Source organism: Pituophis catenifer, unplaced genomic scaffold (assembly GCF_029215685.1).
Source record: "Pituophis catenifer annectens isolate HBS135680 unplaced genomic scaffold, rPitCat1.0.hap2 SCAF_2, whole genome shotgun sequence".
In the NCBI taxonomy this organism is placed as follows: domain Eukaryota; kingdom Metazoa; phylum Chordata; class Lepidosauria; order Squamata; family Colubridae; genus Pituophis; species Pituophis catenifer.
Genome location: NW_027256882.1, coordinates 75,316,146 through 75,333,106, shown reverse-complemented (window position 1 = coordinate 75,333,106; position 16,961 = coordinate 75,316,146). Strand labels below are relative to the sequence as shown.

Genomic DNA, 16,961 nt, shown 5'->3' with positions numbered 1-16,961 from the left:
TCCATGAACATCTCAAAAGATGGCACCATGTAGCTCAGGTGTGTGTGTAAATGTGGCTGATCTTTAAAAAAAGCTAAGTAGGCTTGATTTTGAATGGCGTTTGGAAGTTGGATACTAACTTAGACACCATAAGGAAATCCCAGGCATATAGTAGACTTGAAAGTTGAAAAACTTTCCATAAGACTCCCATAAGAAGACAGTATTTTTAGAATGTATATATGAATATATATACAAAATTGTAAATTCTAACATAAGCACTTGTAAATAAATATCTCACTGTGGCATGTTATGCTTTGCAGATACTTGGTTACTTTGACTATGCTTTCACAGCCATCTTTACTGTGGAAATCCTTTTAAAGGTAATTAATTGTTTATTGATCCTTGTTAACTCAAACACAACTTTAGCAATAAAGTCTGTTACTTTTTGTTTACCTTCCATATACTTATGCAGATAGGATACTTTTTATTAACTTTTTAATATACTTTTCAAATCTTTGGGTGCATATAGAAGTTCATTTTTATCATTATCATCCATTTGGCAGTTTATTTTAACCCTTTTGTTTTTAAAATCTGTCAGAAGAAGGAAAACATCTCTCTCTATGATGGATTTCCCTCCTTCCTTTTCTCGTTTTTTTAAAAAAGAAAGATCATAAAAGAACTTAAAATTTTCAGAGGGAGAACATGTTATTTTTCATTACTTTTTTGTGAAATAGATTTACATAGAGCTAAAATAGTATATCACTATGTTCTTGCAAAGCACTGTTATGCTTTTCAAGAACATATATCACTATGTTCTTACAAAGTATAACAGTGTTTTTCCATATTTTAAGTCCAGGAGTATGCAACCTTTTTGCAGCCAAAAGGTACAGTTGGCCTTTGAGGAACATCTCTGCAAAAAAGTGGATAGGACCGAAAGTAAAAAATAGTTATGATGTGATTATATGATGTGAACATATGGTTGTTTTTGAGATGTTGATATTTTAATTTTATTTAGTAATTGAGTGAAGTTTGAAAATGCTGTAATATAGTATTAGATCAAGATTTCTAATATTAACAGAGGGAGCTCCTTTTTCTTTGCATTCTGAATGATATAGAAAGCAACATACCGTATTTTTCGGAGTATAAGACGCACCTACCTTTTTTGGAGAGGAAAAGAAGAAAAAGAAATCTCCCTCTGCCTCTGAGCAATTTTGCCTCGTTGCAGCAAACATCCTGCTTTACTTTCATTTTCGTTTTCAGCATAGTCTGATTAGCACAAAGAAAAAAAAATTGCTCCAGCAATTTAGCTCTTTGCAGCAACCAGCAGAGTCCTGCGCAAAACAGCTGAGAGCAAATCAGCTGAGAGTCAGGAGGCCAATCCAATCAACTTGTGCTAATTAGGCTGTGCTGAAGCTGAAAGGAAATGTTTTTTCTTGCTGTTTGCTTGCAAGGAGGTAACTGCTGGGAGGCAGAGGCCAAAGGGTGGGGGCCAGTGGGTGGGCGGGGCTACATTTGGTGTATAAGATGCACCTAAATTTTCACTCCCTGTTAGGGGGGAAAAGGTGCAGTTTATACTCCGAAAAATACGGTACATCCTCTGCAGATATCTTGTAAAGAACCTATAAATGATTCAAACTGTAACGTATTTTAAATTGTTTATATTGTATGTTTTTTAACTTTGGCTGTGCACCGCCCCGAGTCCTTCGGGAGAGGGGGCGGTATAAAAATCTAATAAATAAATAAATAAATAAATAAACTGTTATGTTTTCAGCTGACTGTGTTTGGAGCCTTCCTTCATAAAGGGTCTTTCTGCAGGAATTATTTTAACTTGCTAGACTTGTTGGTAGTGGGTGTTTCCCTTGTGTCATTTGGCATTCAGTAAGTATGGTTCATTTTGTTTTTTACTTTATTCCTTTATGACTTGAATATAAACAGTACTATTTCTCCGATCATATGGAAATTGTCATATCTTGTGGGCTTAGCATCCTGTATCAATCTTGACGGCTAATAGATTGCATTCCCTTTCTCTGTATTTTGAGAAAAAAAAGTCATAGGTATTTTGCAATATCTAGAATTCTATTTCAATAACTTAGAAATTATTACAATCTAGATGAGTCCAGATTTTTCATTTTGATCACATTTATTCAATTGTACTGGATATTACCTATAATATATTTCACAATGTGTTGTCATTTAGGGATTATATTTATTTTATTAACATTTTAATTATACTGTACTTTTATTGTGGAACTCCTTTGAGGGACAAATAAGAGGGATGATTACGAATGTAAAAGAACAGACCAAAAGGAGGATTAATAGTAGTCTTCAATTTATAACAGTTTGTTTAGTGATCGTCCAAGACACTTATGACTGTTTTTCACGCTTGCGACACTGTGACCAACCTGATCAAAATTCAGATGCTTGGCAACTGGTTAATGTTTATGATGGTTGCCATGTCCTTGGGTCATGTAAGCACCTTTTGTGACCTTCTGACAAGCACAGTCAGTGAGGAAGCCAGATTCACTTAACAACCATGTTATTAACAACTGCAGTGATTCACTTAACAACTATGGCAAGAAAGGTCATAAAATGGGGCAAATTTCACTTAACAACTGTCTCCTTAGCAACAGAAATTTTGGGAACAGTTGTTCTTAAGTCAAGGACTACCTGTATTGTTGTGGTTTTTATTATTACTATAAGTCATCTATCATTTGTAGACTAAGGAATAAAAATGCAAATATTTTTATTATTTTCTATGCATGTATTACCTAAATAAATAAGACAACAACAAAAATTGAGGAAATTTTTTGTTTTGTTTTTTTAAGTTTGGAGGGGGAAAAATTGTGTATCTATTAAAAACCTGGATGGGACCAATTGTGTGCTGCCATATACCTCATTTTATTCATTTTACTTAGGAATTAAGTATTAATGAATGGCTTACTAAGGTGTTATCCATTCCAAGAGATTCTTTTGCATCAAGGAGATGTAGAACAACAGGGGAATAAAAACCTATCAGTATTTTTTCTGGAAACAAATTAAATTTTAGAATTAATGGGCTGCTATATGCATGAGTATTACTTAACTTTATTATATTAATTGAGTAGCATTAAGTCATGTCAAGCTAATGTATTATTTATTTTACTTTTCATCTAGATCAAGTGCTATATCAGTTGTGAAGATTCTGAGAGTTTTAAGAGTCTTAAGACCATTAAGGGCTATTAACAGAGCAAAAGGACTTAAGGTTTCTATTTGAATTTTCTTTGAAAAGTGCATATTCCGTTTATAAATAAAACTATAGTAAGAGTCTAATATATCAATTGCCTCAACAGAGATTACCTTAAGAATGCCTGGGGGACTTTTAGCTCAAATAAATCCATCTGTATCATTTTGAGCCTCATATTTCTCAATTGGTTTTAATGATGCCTTTATTTGTTTCCAAATATTTTTAACCAATAGGCTTTTTGTCATATATTCCTGTATTTTCTCTTTTGTCTTGATTTCTTCATAATTCCCATTTCTGAATTCCAGTAGTGGTTTGGTTGTACACCCATCAACTCATCCTATTTCTTGAACTTTAATCCTTGATGTTAGCTTATCTAAAAGAGATGTTAATTTCTTAGTCTACCTAGGAATGAAATCCTTTTTTTCATATCTTCTAGCAATGAAAGTTTGAGATCCTAATTATATTCCTTGGGAATACACCTTGTTGAGCTCAAGTTCAAGAAATTTTGTTTTAGACATATTTAATATTGCATTATTAGCTTCTTTATATGCTGTTTATGTGTATATGCTGTTTAATAGTGAGAATGCATTTGTGGAATGTAAGGTGTCTTTTTTCTATTGTGTCCCTATTCTGAGTATAGAAATAGTAAGGTATAATTTAAAATATCAAATGAAACCTTTTATTGATACCTTAAAAATGAAGTGCTACTTTATTAAGCATAGTGATTACATACCAAGTGAAAATTGAACTGATTCATGCTCTCCCCCCCACACCCCTCTCTCTTTCTCTACAGCATGTTGTTCAATGTGTCTTTGTTGCCATTCGAACTATCGGTAATATTATGATCGTTACAACTCTACTCCAGTTCATGTTTGCATGTATTGGTGTCCAGCTCTTTAAGGTAAGAACAAGGGGAAAAAATCCAGAGCATAGTAAAACCAAATGATACATAAAAATTGCTCTTGTAAATCATTCCTCATGAGGCTTGTTGAACTTCTGCGGAGATACTTGAACATTTTTAAAATAGTAATGGTGCTCTAGAGTCTATCGCTATGCTTTTTTTATGCACAGGGAAAATTCTATCGATGCACAGATGAAGCAAAGCAAAATCCTGTGGACTGCCGGTAAGAATATTTTCTGCATTTTTAAATTTTTAAAATCTGCATTTTTAGAGAGCAAAAAAACTTTTGGGTCTCCAAATGTTGCTGAGAAGCAATATAGTTCCTAAAGTTCAGACTTGTGATGGAATATAAATCTTCAAGTAGCTAGTAGACCCCAAAAGGAACTGAATGTCATCAATGGACCTACGAGGGAAGCATGCAGTGTGGTATCCCAAGGTTCTGTCTTGGGCCCAGTACCCCTCAATATCTTGGTGCTCTCTAAGCTTTCTTGTTTTCTTGGAGATGTTTCATTACCCAAACTAGGTAATATTATCATTGCTAATCATATAAATACAATAGAAACACCTCCAAAGGTTGAAATATTTTAGTGAGCTATAAGATACCCCATTATTAATTAGAGTTACTAAAACATGCAAAGGATTGTCATATGTGCACTTTAAGAAACATAGAAAGAAATTTTAAAATAATTGTCAGTTACCCTAGTAACTATTTTTTTCCCCAACTCATTTCAATAGGGGAATATTTATTGTTTATAAAGATGGAGATATGGACAGTCCAATGGTGAGAGAGAGACAATGGCAGAACAGCGATTTCAACTTTGATAATGTCCTTACTGCTATGATGGCTCTTTTTACTGTTTCTACTTTTGAGGGCTGGCCTGCGTAAGTGTATCATTTACAAAAGAGTTTATTTTGTTTTGTTTTGGGTAACCTTTTCAGAGGTAATTGATTTCTTTTCAGGAAGACTATGGCTGGGATTCTTAGAAATACTATTGCCTTGTTGTAATGAGCATGTACCATTTTATAGGTACAATATATTACAGAGCTATACTGTTAATGGAGAAGGGAAAATGAACATCTACATTTTAAACAGACTGTAAATATGATGAAAATATTTACTAGTCCATTACATTTCCATTGTTGATGCTACCACCAGGATGACAGCTCACTTTGCAAATAATATTGAATATGCTTTGAATCATACTTTAGTGGCAGGCATCTTGCCCTCTTGTTCAGTGACCAGAAAAGGATCTTCCTTCTAAAATATACCTTTGAATATTGAAACCAGAATTAGAAATTGCTGTTTTCATGATGTTAGAATCCATTGTTCATTTGTCTTTAATATGCAGGCTTCTTTATAAAGCTATAGATTCAAATGGAGAGAATGTAGGACCGGTCTACAATTACAGAGTGGAAATCTCTATTTTTTTCATCATCTACATCATTATTATTGCTTTCTTCATGATGAACATATTTGTTGGCTTTGTCATTGTCACATTCCAAGAACAGGGAGAACAAGAATACAAAAACTGTGAACTTGACAAAAATCAGGTAATAAAGCAGCACCTATTTAAATATTATAATCAAATATATAATGATTTTCAGAATTCTAATGTTTCCTTCCTTGCCGTTACTAAGCAAATTTTGAGCTACAGATCCAAGAGCCAAGATCTTTCCTTTTGGATCTGCCTATGGGATGTAACTATTGATACAAAGAGCCAGTTTTAAGCATTGAATTTAACAATTACATTGTGACTACAGTCTAGTTCCACTATATGTTTGGAATAGATCTTTCCTTTTGGCCCTGCCTATGGGATGTAACTATTGATACAATGGAACGAATGGATTTGTTTCTGAAATAAAAACTTAAATCACAGACAGATAGTTCTGGACAAGATTGCAGTTCCTGTTTATGATGTTGATATTTCTACTATTTTCAGCGTCAGTGTGTAGAATATGCTTTGAAAGCCCGGCCGCTGCGTCGATACATTCCAAAAAATCCTTACCAGTACAAATTCTGGTATATGGTGAACTCTGCTGTCTTTGAATATATCATGTTTGTCCTCATCATGCTCAACACCCTTTGCTTGGCTATGCAGGTAGGAGTGAAACAAGGTGCCACTTTTCCTAAGGAAATTGGGAATGGTCATTTTATTTTACAATTAGTTTGTTTCTCTCACCTTATTTAGAATCATCCTCTATACTTGTTTGTTTAGAATTATCCTGCACATGATTAGCATTCCCTACAGATTTAGGAATACTGCAAGATGGCACAGAGAAAAGTTTCAGAAAGTATTCTTGCATGCAACAGTGGATTTCATCTATAGTTTTGGAATTATTATTTTTTTTTACTAAAATCTTAAGAAAATTACTTTTAATTTTAGTTTTATTATTTACAAGAGCTGTAGTGGCGCAGTGGTTAGAATGCAGTTCAAGTCTTGCCAGGTTCAAGGTTGACTTAGCCTTCCATCCTTCCGAGGTCGGAAAATGAGGACCCAGATTGTTGGGGGCAATAGGCTGACTTTATAAACCACTTAGAGAGGACTGTAAAGCACTGTGAAGCAGTATATAACTCTAAGTCCTATTGCTATTGCTACAAGAATATGTTAAATCATACATCAAAAGCACAATGTCTGCTCTATCGACTGTGGAATGAAGAGTGGTGTATACCATTTACTTGTATCCGCTTCAACTTGTTTCACAGCAAATTGGAAAAAGGGAGAGGCAATGATACTTTTGGCCACATTTATAATTGTCATCAAATTCTCCAGGCCTCCCTATAATTGTTCAGAAACAATTATAAGGGATATGTCCATAAGGGATTTTTAAAACACTAATAGTAATAAAATACTTCCAATAAAACTTTCTTGCTTTCATTCACTAGAATTCAGGATTGGACAATTAATTGAAATGAGAAACTTTTTGCACAGGAACAATGGAAGCAAAATTACAAGCCTGAGTAATGAGGACTTTCTAAATTTCCCTATGTAACAGCAGTTGTGTATATTTAATCCTTCTATTTAAAGCAGGCATTTAGTTGTGTGCTTCTTCCCTTCAACCAGTCCTTGAACAAATGCTTAACCATTACCCTGCCTGGGTTCATAATTCATACTAAGATATCATATTTGCTTTAGGGTTAGAATGTCTGTGAACCTATCCATCAGTGAACAAGGGGAACGACCACTGAAACCACTGAAATATTACAGTGTCATAACCCCAAGCCCAATCTTTTGCATAGGGGTAATCCTCAATTTACAATATTTCATTTAGTGACTGCTCAATGTTACAACAGCACTGAAAAGGTGACTTATGACCATTTTCACACTTATGACCATTGCAGCATCCCAATGGTCACATGATCAAAAATTCAGACTCTTGGCAACTGACTCATATTTATGATGGTTGCAGTGTCCTATTCAGGGGTCACCTTCTGACAAGCAAAGTCAATGGGGAAGCCAGATTCACTTAACAACCGTGTTGCTAACTTAACTGCAGGGATTCACTTAACAACTGTGGCAAGAAAGGTCATAAAATGGGACAAAACTCACCTAGCAACTGTCTCACTTAGCAACATAAATGTTGGGCACAATTGTGATGTAAGTGAAAGACTACCTGTACTTGTCTGCAATTTTACTGCAGTATGAAAAGGTAATGCTTATATTGTGATGTCATAGTGCACACTTTAATAATTTTGTCTCATCTTGGCTTGCTACAGGCATTAATGAACCCAGCCATTGTGGTTTGTAAACCATTGCTTATGGATTGGGGTTATATATGGATCAAGCAACTCTGGCTTATTCAACAAGCCAAAATGAAAAGAAATTGCATTTTAGCACAATATATGAATCCAGCCAATTGCCAGCTTCCAGTTTAACACTGGTCAAAGCTAGTCAGTTCCTTGTTACAGGTTTTACCTGAATTTATATGCTATGCCAGGCATTGTGGTTTCTTTAACAAATAACGTTATTTGATTAAAAGAAATCATGACTTAATGTTAAGATAGCTTTTGAGAATTGCTTAAAAATCTTGCTTAAGAGCAAACTTAATTTCATTACCGTATTTAATATCTTTGATATTGATATTTAATATCAATATTAATGATCTTTTTAATGATCTGGAGGTAAAGAACAATTGGATTTAGGAAAAAGGATATTTTTAAGATAAAAATATTTTTCAGCAAGCTGAAAAATATATTTTCAGCAAGCTGGCCTGGCCTAACTCCTATCTTTTAAATTTTTTAAATTTTTTAATTTGTGATTTTATAAATTGGGTGTTTTAATCTGTGTTTCGGCCGAAATATTTAATAATTTTAAGGGATTTTTTTAATATTTGTATTATCTGTATTTTATCTTGGCTGTTCACCGCCCTGAGTCCTTCGGGAGTAGGGCGGTATAGAAATTTGATTAATAAATAAATTTGATTAATAATAAAGGGAAGGGTGACTTAATAAATGTTGAGAGCAATTATTTCCTAATATTGGGAGAAATAATAACTTGTTATAGGGAACAATAATTTACTTTGATGTCAATATGCTATTTTACAGTAAATTTAGAAAGAGACAACAAATAAATGCTATTTGTAGCTGGGCAATAAGAGACTGCCATATGTTTGTTTGTTTATTTATATTTAATCTCACTTTTATTATTTTTTATAAATAATTCAAGGTGACAAACACAGCTAATACATTTTCCTCCTCCTATTTTCTCCACAACAACCCTGTGAAGTGGATTGGGCTGAGAGAGAATGACTGGTCCAAAGTCACAGAGCTGGCTTTTGTGCCTAAGGAGGGACACACCATCTCCTGGGCTTTAGCCTTTATGCTACACTTTCCAAACTTCTCCTTGTGAAGTATTAACAACATAGGATTTCATATTAATCCTTTTAGTACAAGATTTGCAATAGGGTGTTAGAGATGTATTGTTTTGTTTATTTTGATTGCCTGAAAAAATATTTAGTTATATTAATAAATTTCTCATTTGTTTTATTCATAGCACTATGGACAGTCTAAACTTTTTAATGATGCAATGGATATTCTGAATATGGTGTTTACTGCAGTGTTTACTGTTGAAATGGTTCTGAAACTCATTGCATTTAAACCGAAGGTAAGAGATTATGTAGGATTTAATTAGCATTTCTTTTTTAGTTGCTTCTTTTTAATTTACAAGTATTTTTTGCTTAGATCACACACATAAGTAGGTGAATGTAAGTTTTTCATGGTTAATTATGAGAAATACAGTATCTTCACTGGAAATCTTAAATCTGATAACAGTGTTTATGCAACTGCAGGAAATAAAATGTAGAAACTTTTTTTTAAAATGTATTGCTGGTAATATATAAATAAGGAGTATATTAATGTTATAAATCCACTATTTTTTTCTGATAGTTCTGAACATATATTACATTCCCAAATGTCAATGTCAAGGCATGTTTAACTATTGTAGTACTATAACACAAAACAGGCAGTGTTCTTATGTCACATATTTCAGAGATTTTTAAAATATAATTTGGGCAAATAGATCAGGCATATGTTTGTAGGTAGGCACTGACACATTTTGGAAGCAGTGTAGCTTATGAACAGTTTGCAAATAAGCAAATGGACTCCAGAAATTTAACATGACTTTTTTTTCAAATTCAGTAGTTTAACATTCTCAGTTATTATTCCGAAATAACAATTTAGATTTAAGCCATTATCAGATTTTTATTTTGGTTATGGATCGAATCTGATCCCAGGCTTTGTAGATGCATAATAGTTTCGGACATTCATCATATAGTGAATTATACTTTGAACTAGGAGTGAAACCATGTCATCTCTCATAACTGATGAAAATCTGGTCCTCCAATATCCACCTGCTGAATGGAGATGAACCTCCATTAGAAGACAGGCTCTTCCATATAAGGCCACCTATGGAATCAAAATGTCTTTTGAGCCAAGAGTCTCAACTTTGTCAGTAGCTGGTTGAATTTAGGAATTCTTTTCCAGATGGGCATACTCAGTTCACAGAACTCATTGGGGGTTTAGCCCTGCAACTAACCAATGAGGGAGTGGGGGACAACATCATGCTTTATGCTCCAAGCCATCCCACTACTTGTTTTCCAATTTAAAAAAGCTGAATACCATAAATTATTTGCAAAGTTCATGAGGTCATGAAAACCAAGCATTCTGTAACTAAATATGGAATTATTTTCCCTTGCCATTTTGTATCAGATTTGTGTGCCAAAAAAGAAAAGATACCTAGTAAGTAATTTCATCTTCGATTATTGCAGTGATGAAGGTTATGAGATGTGTGATGCAAGTTTACTTGCTGTGACTTGTCCATATATTGCATTTTTCCCTTTTCCAGAATCATCTCGATTTCTTTCACTTGTGTTCTTATTTGTATTTGCTTGCTTTGCCCCTACACATTGCTGAAAACAATATTGAGCATGGGAAAGGTGTACCTTGATAAATATGTGACATGCAGTTTAAAATTCCAATAATCTTAAAGTGACTTAGTAAGACAGGGGCCCATTCAAGTATTTTCTGGTTAAGGATTGGCAAGCATTTTGGAGTGCCCAGAGAATTTTATTTTTAAAAGAGTCATATAAACTCGTTTAAACTGCCACTGGATCTGTGTGTTGCCCATTAGTTTCACACTTATCCTTACAATTTCTTATATTGTATGTCAAAGTGACTTTGTTCAATTTGTAATACATTTTGGACATTATTAATCATACACAATATCAGAAGGATCGTACTTTAGTGCTAGGATGCTTGCTTTCAGGCAGAAGATCTGTGGTTTAATCCTTAGCCCTTCTGAATAGATTTGGAGAATTTTCCTTTTGGAAACCTTTCAAAACTATTAGACAATATCACATAACTGACCCAAACCATTCCTACCCAAAGTGCAGCCATCTTTGTAGGAAGCTCAGCTACTACCAAACTGTCTTTAAAACTGTTGGCAAACTCCAACTATCCTGGCTCTATTTTAGGTTAAAACTACCCTTTTCTAACCTATGGCTGAGCATAGGTGTTCTAACCATTAACCCTACCAATGATGAGTTAAGCATGCCATGTGAACACAGCCAAAGTTTAGAAAAAAACATACTCAAAAAAAAACAAAAAACACCAAGATGGAAAATGGTCTGGCACTGTGTAAACCATAGCGATCCTATCTACATGGTGAGATTTGGAGTGATTCTGCTTAAAACATAATTCTACACACAGGACACTTATTGAACACTTCTTTATTTATGGTTAGTGTTACAACATATTAGTTTGCAGAAGTAAGCTAATTAGAAGCATGAAATTATAATTAGATTTTAATATTCTCCTCTGAATTGTTCTGCCCACCAGCATTTTACACAGGCAGCCATTCTTTCAGTATATGTTATGAAAGATGCATTTGGGCAGTGAAAGATGACTTGTGAGGGAGGCTTTCAGGTGTCCATGAGTATTCCAACAGCTTAAACTTGAGATGGCAAACTGGTGTCCTTGGGCAACATCAGTTGGATGGGGCTTGTGGTAGTTCTCATCCATAACTATAACTACTGTAGAAGTTGATGTTAATTCGTAGTGAAGCCTCATTGGAACAGTGTGGAGTGCAGATATTCTTTGCTTATACTGTCAGCACCCTATGTCCATATTTACAACATAAACCATCTGCTGCAGAACTCTGTTGGCACATGGCAGTGGTATCATGTCACATATAAGCCTTTCTCTTTAGTAGGCAATATTGTTTATTCTCTTCTTATGAGGCCACAACATTTTTGTTTGATGTAATTTCTGTTTATGAAAAAGTTAAACAGAAGTATACAAATATTCTGACATTTCATATGTAATTACAAACATTTGCACCCTGCCTGCTCTGTTCAGGGCTATTTTAGTGATGCCTGGAACTCGTTTGACTCCCTCGTCGTTCTTGGCAGCATAGTAGACATCGTTCTCAGTGAAGCCGATGTGAGTATTTCCCAGCAAACACCCGCAATCCCACTGTGCTGTTTTTCTCTCTCTCTCTTTCTTTCTTCTTCCCCCAGCTCTTTCTTTACCTCTGTTTTCCCTTCCCCCTTTTATTATGTTATTTGGACAAGTCACAGAACTTTGGATATGTTCTTAACTCCAAATGCAGGACAGACATAATTCATAGTTTGCTTCCCGTTTTCTCAGATTTGAGATGGAAAGATGCAGTACTGGTACATTGTGTTTCTGTGTTATAACACTGTCCTTTTCTTCTCTTTCTTTTCTGTTTCTGTTTTCTCGTGCTACTGAATGCTTGTCCTAACAGCACTATTTCACTGATGCATGGAACACTTTTGATGCCTTAATTGTTGTTGGTAGCGTCGTTGATATTGCTATAACCGAAGTTAATGTAAGTAACCCTATTCTCCCCATACAAAGTAATGGCTGACCATTTAGCATCAGGGTAGAAAAGAGTAGTTGGAAGAATTATATATCCTTTCCCCTTCTATTAAGAGATGGATTTTTATGCCTTGTATGGAAACTGTCATTCTTACAGTAATACCTGAAGACTGTGCCCCAAAATTAAAAGAGGAATCATGAATTCTAGTCACATATTCCTATGACAAAGATTTCTAATGGAAATTGAGATATCACATTCAAAAGACCATATGGTCACAACTGCACAACATAAGTTTCCTCAAGCACAATGAGTGACCTCTTTGATGGGTCACAAGTTGCATAGACCTGATTCAGTTTGCTATCCATGAGACATCTGCATCATTAGCAGAGAGCTATATTTGAGACTGGGGACCAAGGTGGAAGAAAGCGAAGAAAATTAGGTTGTACTGCAAACAGAAAAAAATGATATATTATCCAAATTTTAATAATCATATTTTATAAGTGGCCTCACAAATTCAGTAAAGACATTTTATAACTAGAATTATAAATTTTATTGATACAGGAGAGCTTGCTTACAATTAGAGTGTAAAGCTCAGCTGTAAGCTTTTCAACATAGATGTTTTTATGTTATAAATCTATATCTAATTATTTATAATCTCTCAATACCATTTGTCCAGGGGAAGGGAATACTTAGCAAGCTCCAAATTACTTATATGTGTCTGTTTCACGTACACACACACCTTTCTTAACTATTCTGTTATAATACTTTTTTAAATCTAATCTTAAAATATTGAATTGAGAAATTCACAATATTAAGTTGGGTATACCAAGAATGGTCTTGGTATAGATACAATTTTGGATAAGCTATTTAGTTTCATCTTGCTTCATCCATAATCCAATACTACCTGAAATTTCCTTTAGTGAATTCAGAGCACTCAACTCAACTATATCTGGATTTGGAGACATGCTAATATGGCTTCTGATTTGTACAAATAAACTATCTGATTTGTTGAACAAAAGTAGATCATCTTGGGAAGTTTGAATTCTTTTTTTCTTCTGCTTGCTTCTTGACACAAGAAGATCAGGCATTTGTTTCTGAACTCAGTGTTGTACATGTCTACATTTCATTGTGTGTGGCTACAATTTATGTACTATATTTTTTATCACTATGTTTTTTTTCCAAAGAACTCAGAATTGTGGTAATAAACTTTCTTTCATTATTTTATCGTCATACTGTAAAAAGAGGTGTGACTGAAATATTGTGATTGTTCAAATTAATCCAGGATTAAACTCAAAATCCCTGAAGTTTTGTATCCTGATTTTAAAAGAGATACTCAGACAAGAGATTCAAATTTTGGCTGCAGAACTGATGGAATTTATTGAAGAGTTATTGTGATTATCTATTTGGCATGCGGACAGTTGATGTAAATCCTTTAAATAGTTTCAGTTGTCCTTAGGAAGTATGCTTACATTTAAAAAAAACCCTGTGTCTGTACAAAAGCTGGCAAACAAAGAGGTTTTTATTATAGCTTCACCAGAATATACTGACCTAGTGATGACCTTGAAAGAAATAGGCAAGAACCATTCTATAAACAAAGAGGGCTGAAACTTTCCTTAAGTTCTGGGAAGCAAGGTAGTATTCAAATGAATTCAGGCAGGTTCTTCCCTGATTTCATTGGAACATAAGACAGAGAAGAAGTACAGGTAGTCCTCGTTCACTGACTGCCTTATTTAGCAACTGTTCAAAGTCACATCGATGAAAAAAAAATTGCTTAGTGACCAATCCTCACATTTATAGCATTGCAGCATCTCATAGCTATTGACTGCCACTTGGGCTCTTTGCAATTGGCTTATAACAAAAGAGTTACTAGATAAGGAGGAAGTCTCCATCATGTAATGTTTTGCTTAATGACCATGGTGGTTCACAAATGGGAAATAAGGTCATAAGCCAGTCACAGACACATGATTTTCTGCTTAGTGACTGTGGCAGTTAAGTGACCATAGTTTCTGGTCTAATTGTGATCGCTAAGCAAAGTGGTTTTGTGTCATTGATCTGTTAAGGACCTATGCCTCATGTTTATTTGGGGCAATTGCTTCTTTGATTTAATTGATCAAACAATAATGAGCTTCTGTTAACTGGCTATAAGGAGTAAGCAAATGACTTTGACCGAGATGTGTGAAAAGGGTTACATAGGCAGAAAGAGCTGAAACTTTTTTTAAGTCCAAACAGCTAGAGAAGATTCAGAGGCCTCTCAGATAGAAGCCTCCCTAACTCACTGAACTATAAAAAGAGAAGATATAGCACAATCAGACTTGCAAGATTCTATTGTTGTAGCCAATAGAAGTACTTTTAGCCTTCTTGTGGAGTTGATTTCCTACTCTGGTTTTATCTAGTGGCGCTGACACTAGTCTTCATGTTTGTTTTATTTTTAAGAGCTAGCTCTAGTTATCTAAAACAGTATTTCTCAATCTTGATCACTTTAAAATGTGGACTTCAACTCCCAGAATTCATAGCATAGCTGGCTGGGGTATTCTGGGAGTTGACATCCAGAGGATTTAAAGTGTCATGGTTGAGAAACACTGATCTAAATGATTCATTCTGGATTATATATTACAGGCTTACGGTGGTGAGTTTTTTTGTGAAATTTATGTTCTGAAGTATAAACAATTAGAAAATATATTTTATACTGTCTCTGTTTTATTCTTGGACAGTCAAATATCTGTGGTTGTGCCAGATTTCCAAAACTAGTATTAGCAATTAGTTAGCCTTTTTACTTGGGAAAAAAAAGTCAAGTGTTTTGGAAAAATCACTATGGACATACTTATCTTTATAAGAACTTATGGTAATGTTAACATGTCAGGCTGAGAAATAGTTTGGATGGCTATTTTAAAAACATGTTCATTGTTTGTTTACACTGTCTGATTCAGTAGAACAAAGTTTAAAATCAAGATGATATGGAAGAAAGAGGAGGTTCATATTTATGTATTCAATGGTATTTACTTTGAGTGATGGATTACCAATCCTTCATAAAGCATGGAGGGATGTTTGCTATGAGATACGATTCTTGTCAAGTAAGAACAATAAACAACTCATTGCCAATAAAATCAGATTTTTTTTCCTTACGTGGGGTCGCAAGTAACCACAATCCCAAAATATGCATATCATGTAATCAGGATCAAGAAACATCCTCTTGTTGTACCTTATTTCCTTTTCTTCCTTGGTTACTGTTGGGTGATGGTATTTCAAAGTGCATGACTGTCTGTTGTTCCAAAATACATAGACCTGTTTTCTATATAGCAACCCTTTCATTATATTTCCTCCCAGGTTCCTAACTATCCTTGATTTCTCTCTTTTGGACATGTTCCACTTTACGTGTGTCCTTCCTAAAATATAATGATAAAAACTTTATTCAGCATGCAGTCTGAACAATGTGGAACATCAAGGAATATTGACATGTTTTTAAAACTAAAGCTTTATATTTGTTTCCAATGTTGTCTTCAGCACTGAGCACATGACGAGATTTCATGGGCCACAATTACAGGAAGGTAGATTTCATCTGAAATTTAGGAGTAGTAGGAGTAAGAAGTTAAATTATGGAATCCTGATTCTACTAGGTGTGCTATTTCTCTGCTGAGGCCTTTCAAGTATACCAGCTATATTTTGAGGCAGTTCTGCACAAGATTTATTTAGCTTTAACAATTCTGTGCCACTTTTCAAAATTATTTTGTGATTATGTATTTAATTTATATCCCAACTTTCTTCCCCGAGTGCATTCAGGCAGGGCAAGATGGCAGAAAATCTTGTCCCCTTTAAAACATGCATTGCATTCACAACTGACAGAAAAAAGAAGAGCGTTTTGGTTACATGCTTGGAACTGCCTTCTTGATATTTTTCATATGTGCCTGCACTCCCTATTCCAAAGATGTCTAAAAGCTCAGAGACATAAATGATGTATTCAAAGAAACTACAAAAAGACTTTAAATTCATCCAGATATGAAACTGAAAACAGAAGCTACAAATAGATACATGCAATCAAAAGTAAAATAAGACACAAGATTCGAGAAGAGGATTTTTATATATTTTAATTTTTTTAAATGTGGATCTTTACCTACAGATGTATTATCTATCTATCTATCTATCTATCTATCTATCTATCTATCTATCTATCTACCATCTATCTATCTATCTATCTATCTATCTATCTATCTATCTATCTATCTACCATCTATCTATCCATTCATCTAAATAAATGTGTATACCTTGCAATCCAGTGGTATTACAAAATATATGACATCTATAAATCCAGCAGGTTAAAAAACCTGAAATTATTTTAGTAAATTCATTTCCTTTTGGCAGCTACAGCTATCTTGTGAAAACAGGATGCAACATTAGCAATATCAACAGATACAAGCCATTTTATTAGAACTCAAATTGATATCAGTTATCTGTAAAACCAAATGTGGAGATTAGATAATAGCACTCCTTACCCTTGACAAATAAATAGGATGTTCGTGATATCACA

The 16,961-nt window shown here is 34.2% G+C and overlaps 1 protein-coding gene across 2 annotated transcripts in view; it reads left to right on the top strand.

Moving 5' to 3' along the window:
* The window catches only part of CACNA1D (calcium voltage-gated channel subunit alpha1 D), a 225,277-nt gene that overhangs the window by 153,435 nt on the left and 54,881 nt on the right, over positions 1 to 16,961 (top strand). Inside the window, exons 20-30 of one of the 2 annotated variants that reach the window (XM_070936969.1) lie at positions 300 to 359; positions 1,751 to 1,857; positions 3,133 to 3,220; positions 3,996 to 4,103; positions 4,274 to 4,326; positions 4,839 to 4,985; positions 5,453 to 5,654; positions 6,044 to 6,202; positions 9,095 to 9,205; positions 11,956 to 12,039; positions 12,365 to 12,448. In XM_070936969.1, coding sequence (XP_070793070.1) covers positions 300 to 359; positions 1,751 to 1,857; positions 3,133 to 3,220; positions 3,996 to 4,103; positions 4,274 to 4,326; positions 4,839 to 4,985; positions 5,453 to 5,654; positions 6,044 to 6,202; positions 9,095 to 9,205; positions 11,956 to 12,039; positions 12,365 to 12,448 — 1,203 coding nt within the window. The remainder of the gene's footprint in view (positions 1 to 299; positions 360 to 1,750; positions 1,858 to 3,132; positions 3,221 to 3,995; positions 4,104 to 4,273; positions 4,327 to 4,838; positions 4,986 to 5,452; positions 5,655 to 6,043; positions 6,203 to 9,094; positions 9,206 to 11,955; positions 12,040 to 12,364; positions 12,449 to 16,961) is intronic. The other variant, XM_070936968.1, reaches the window with a different exon arrangement.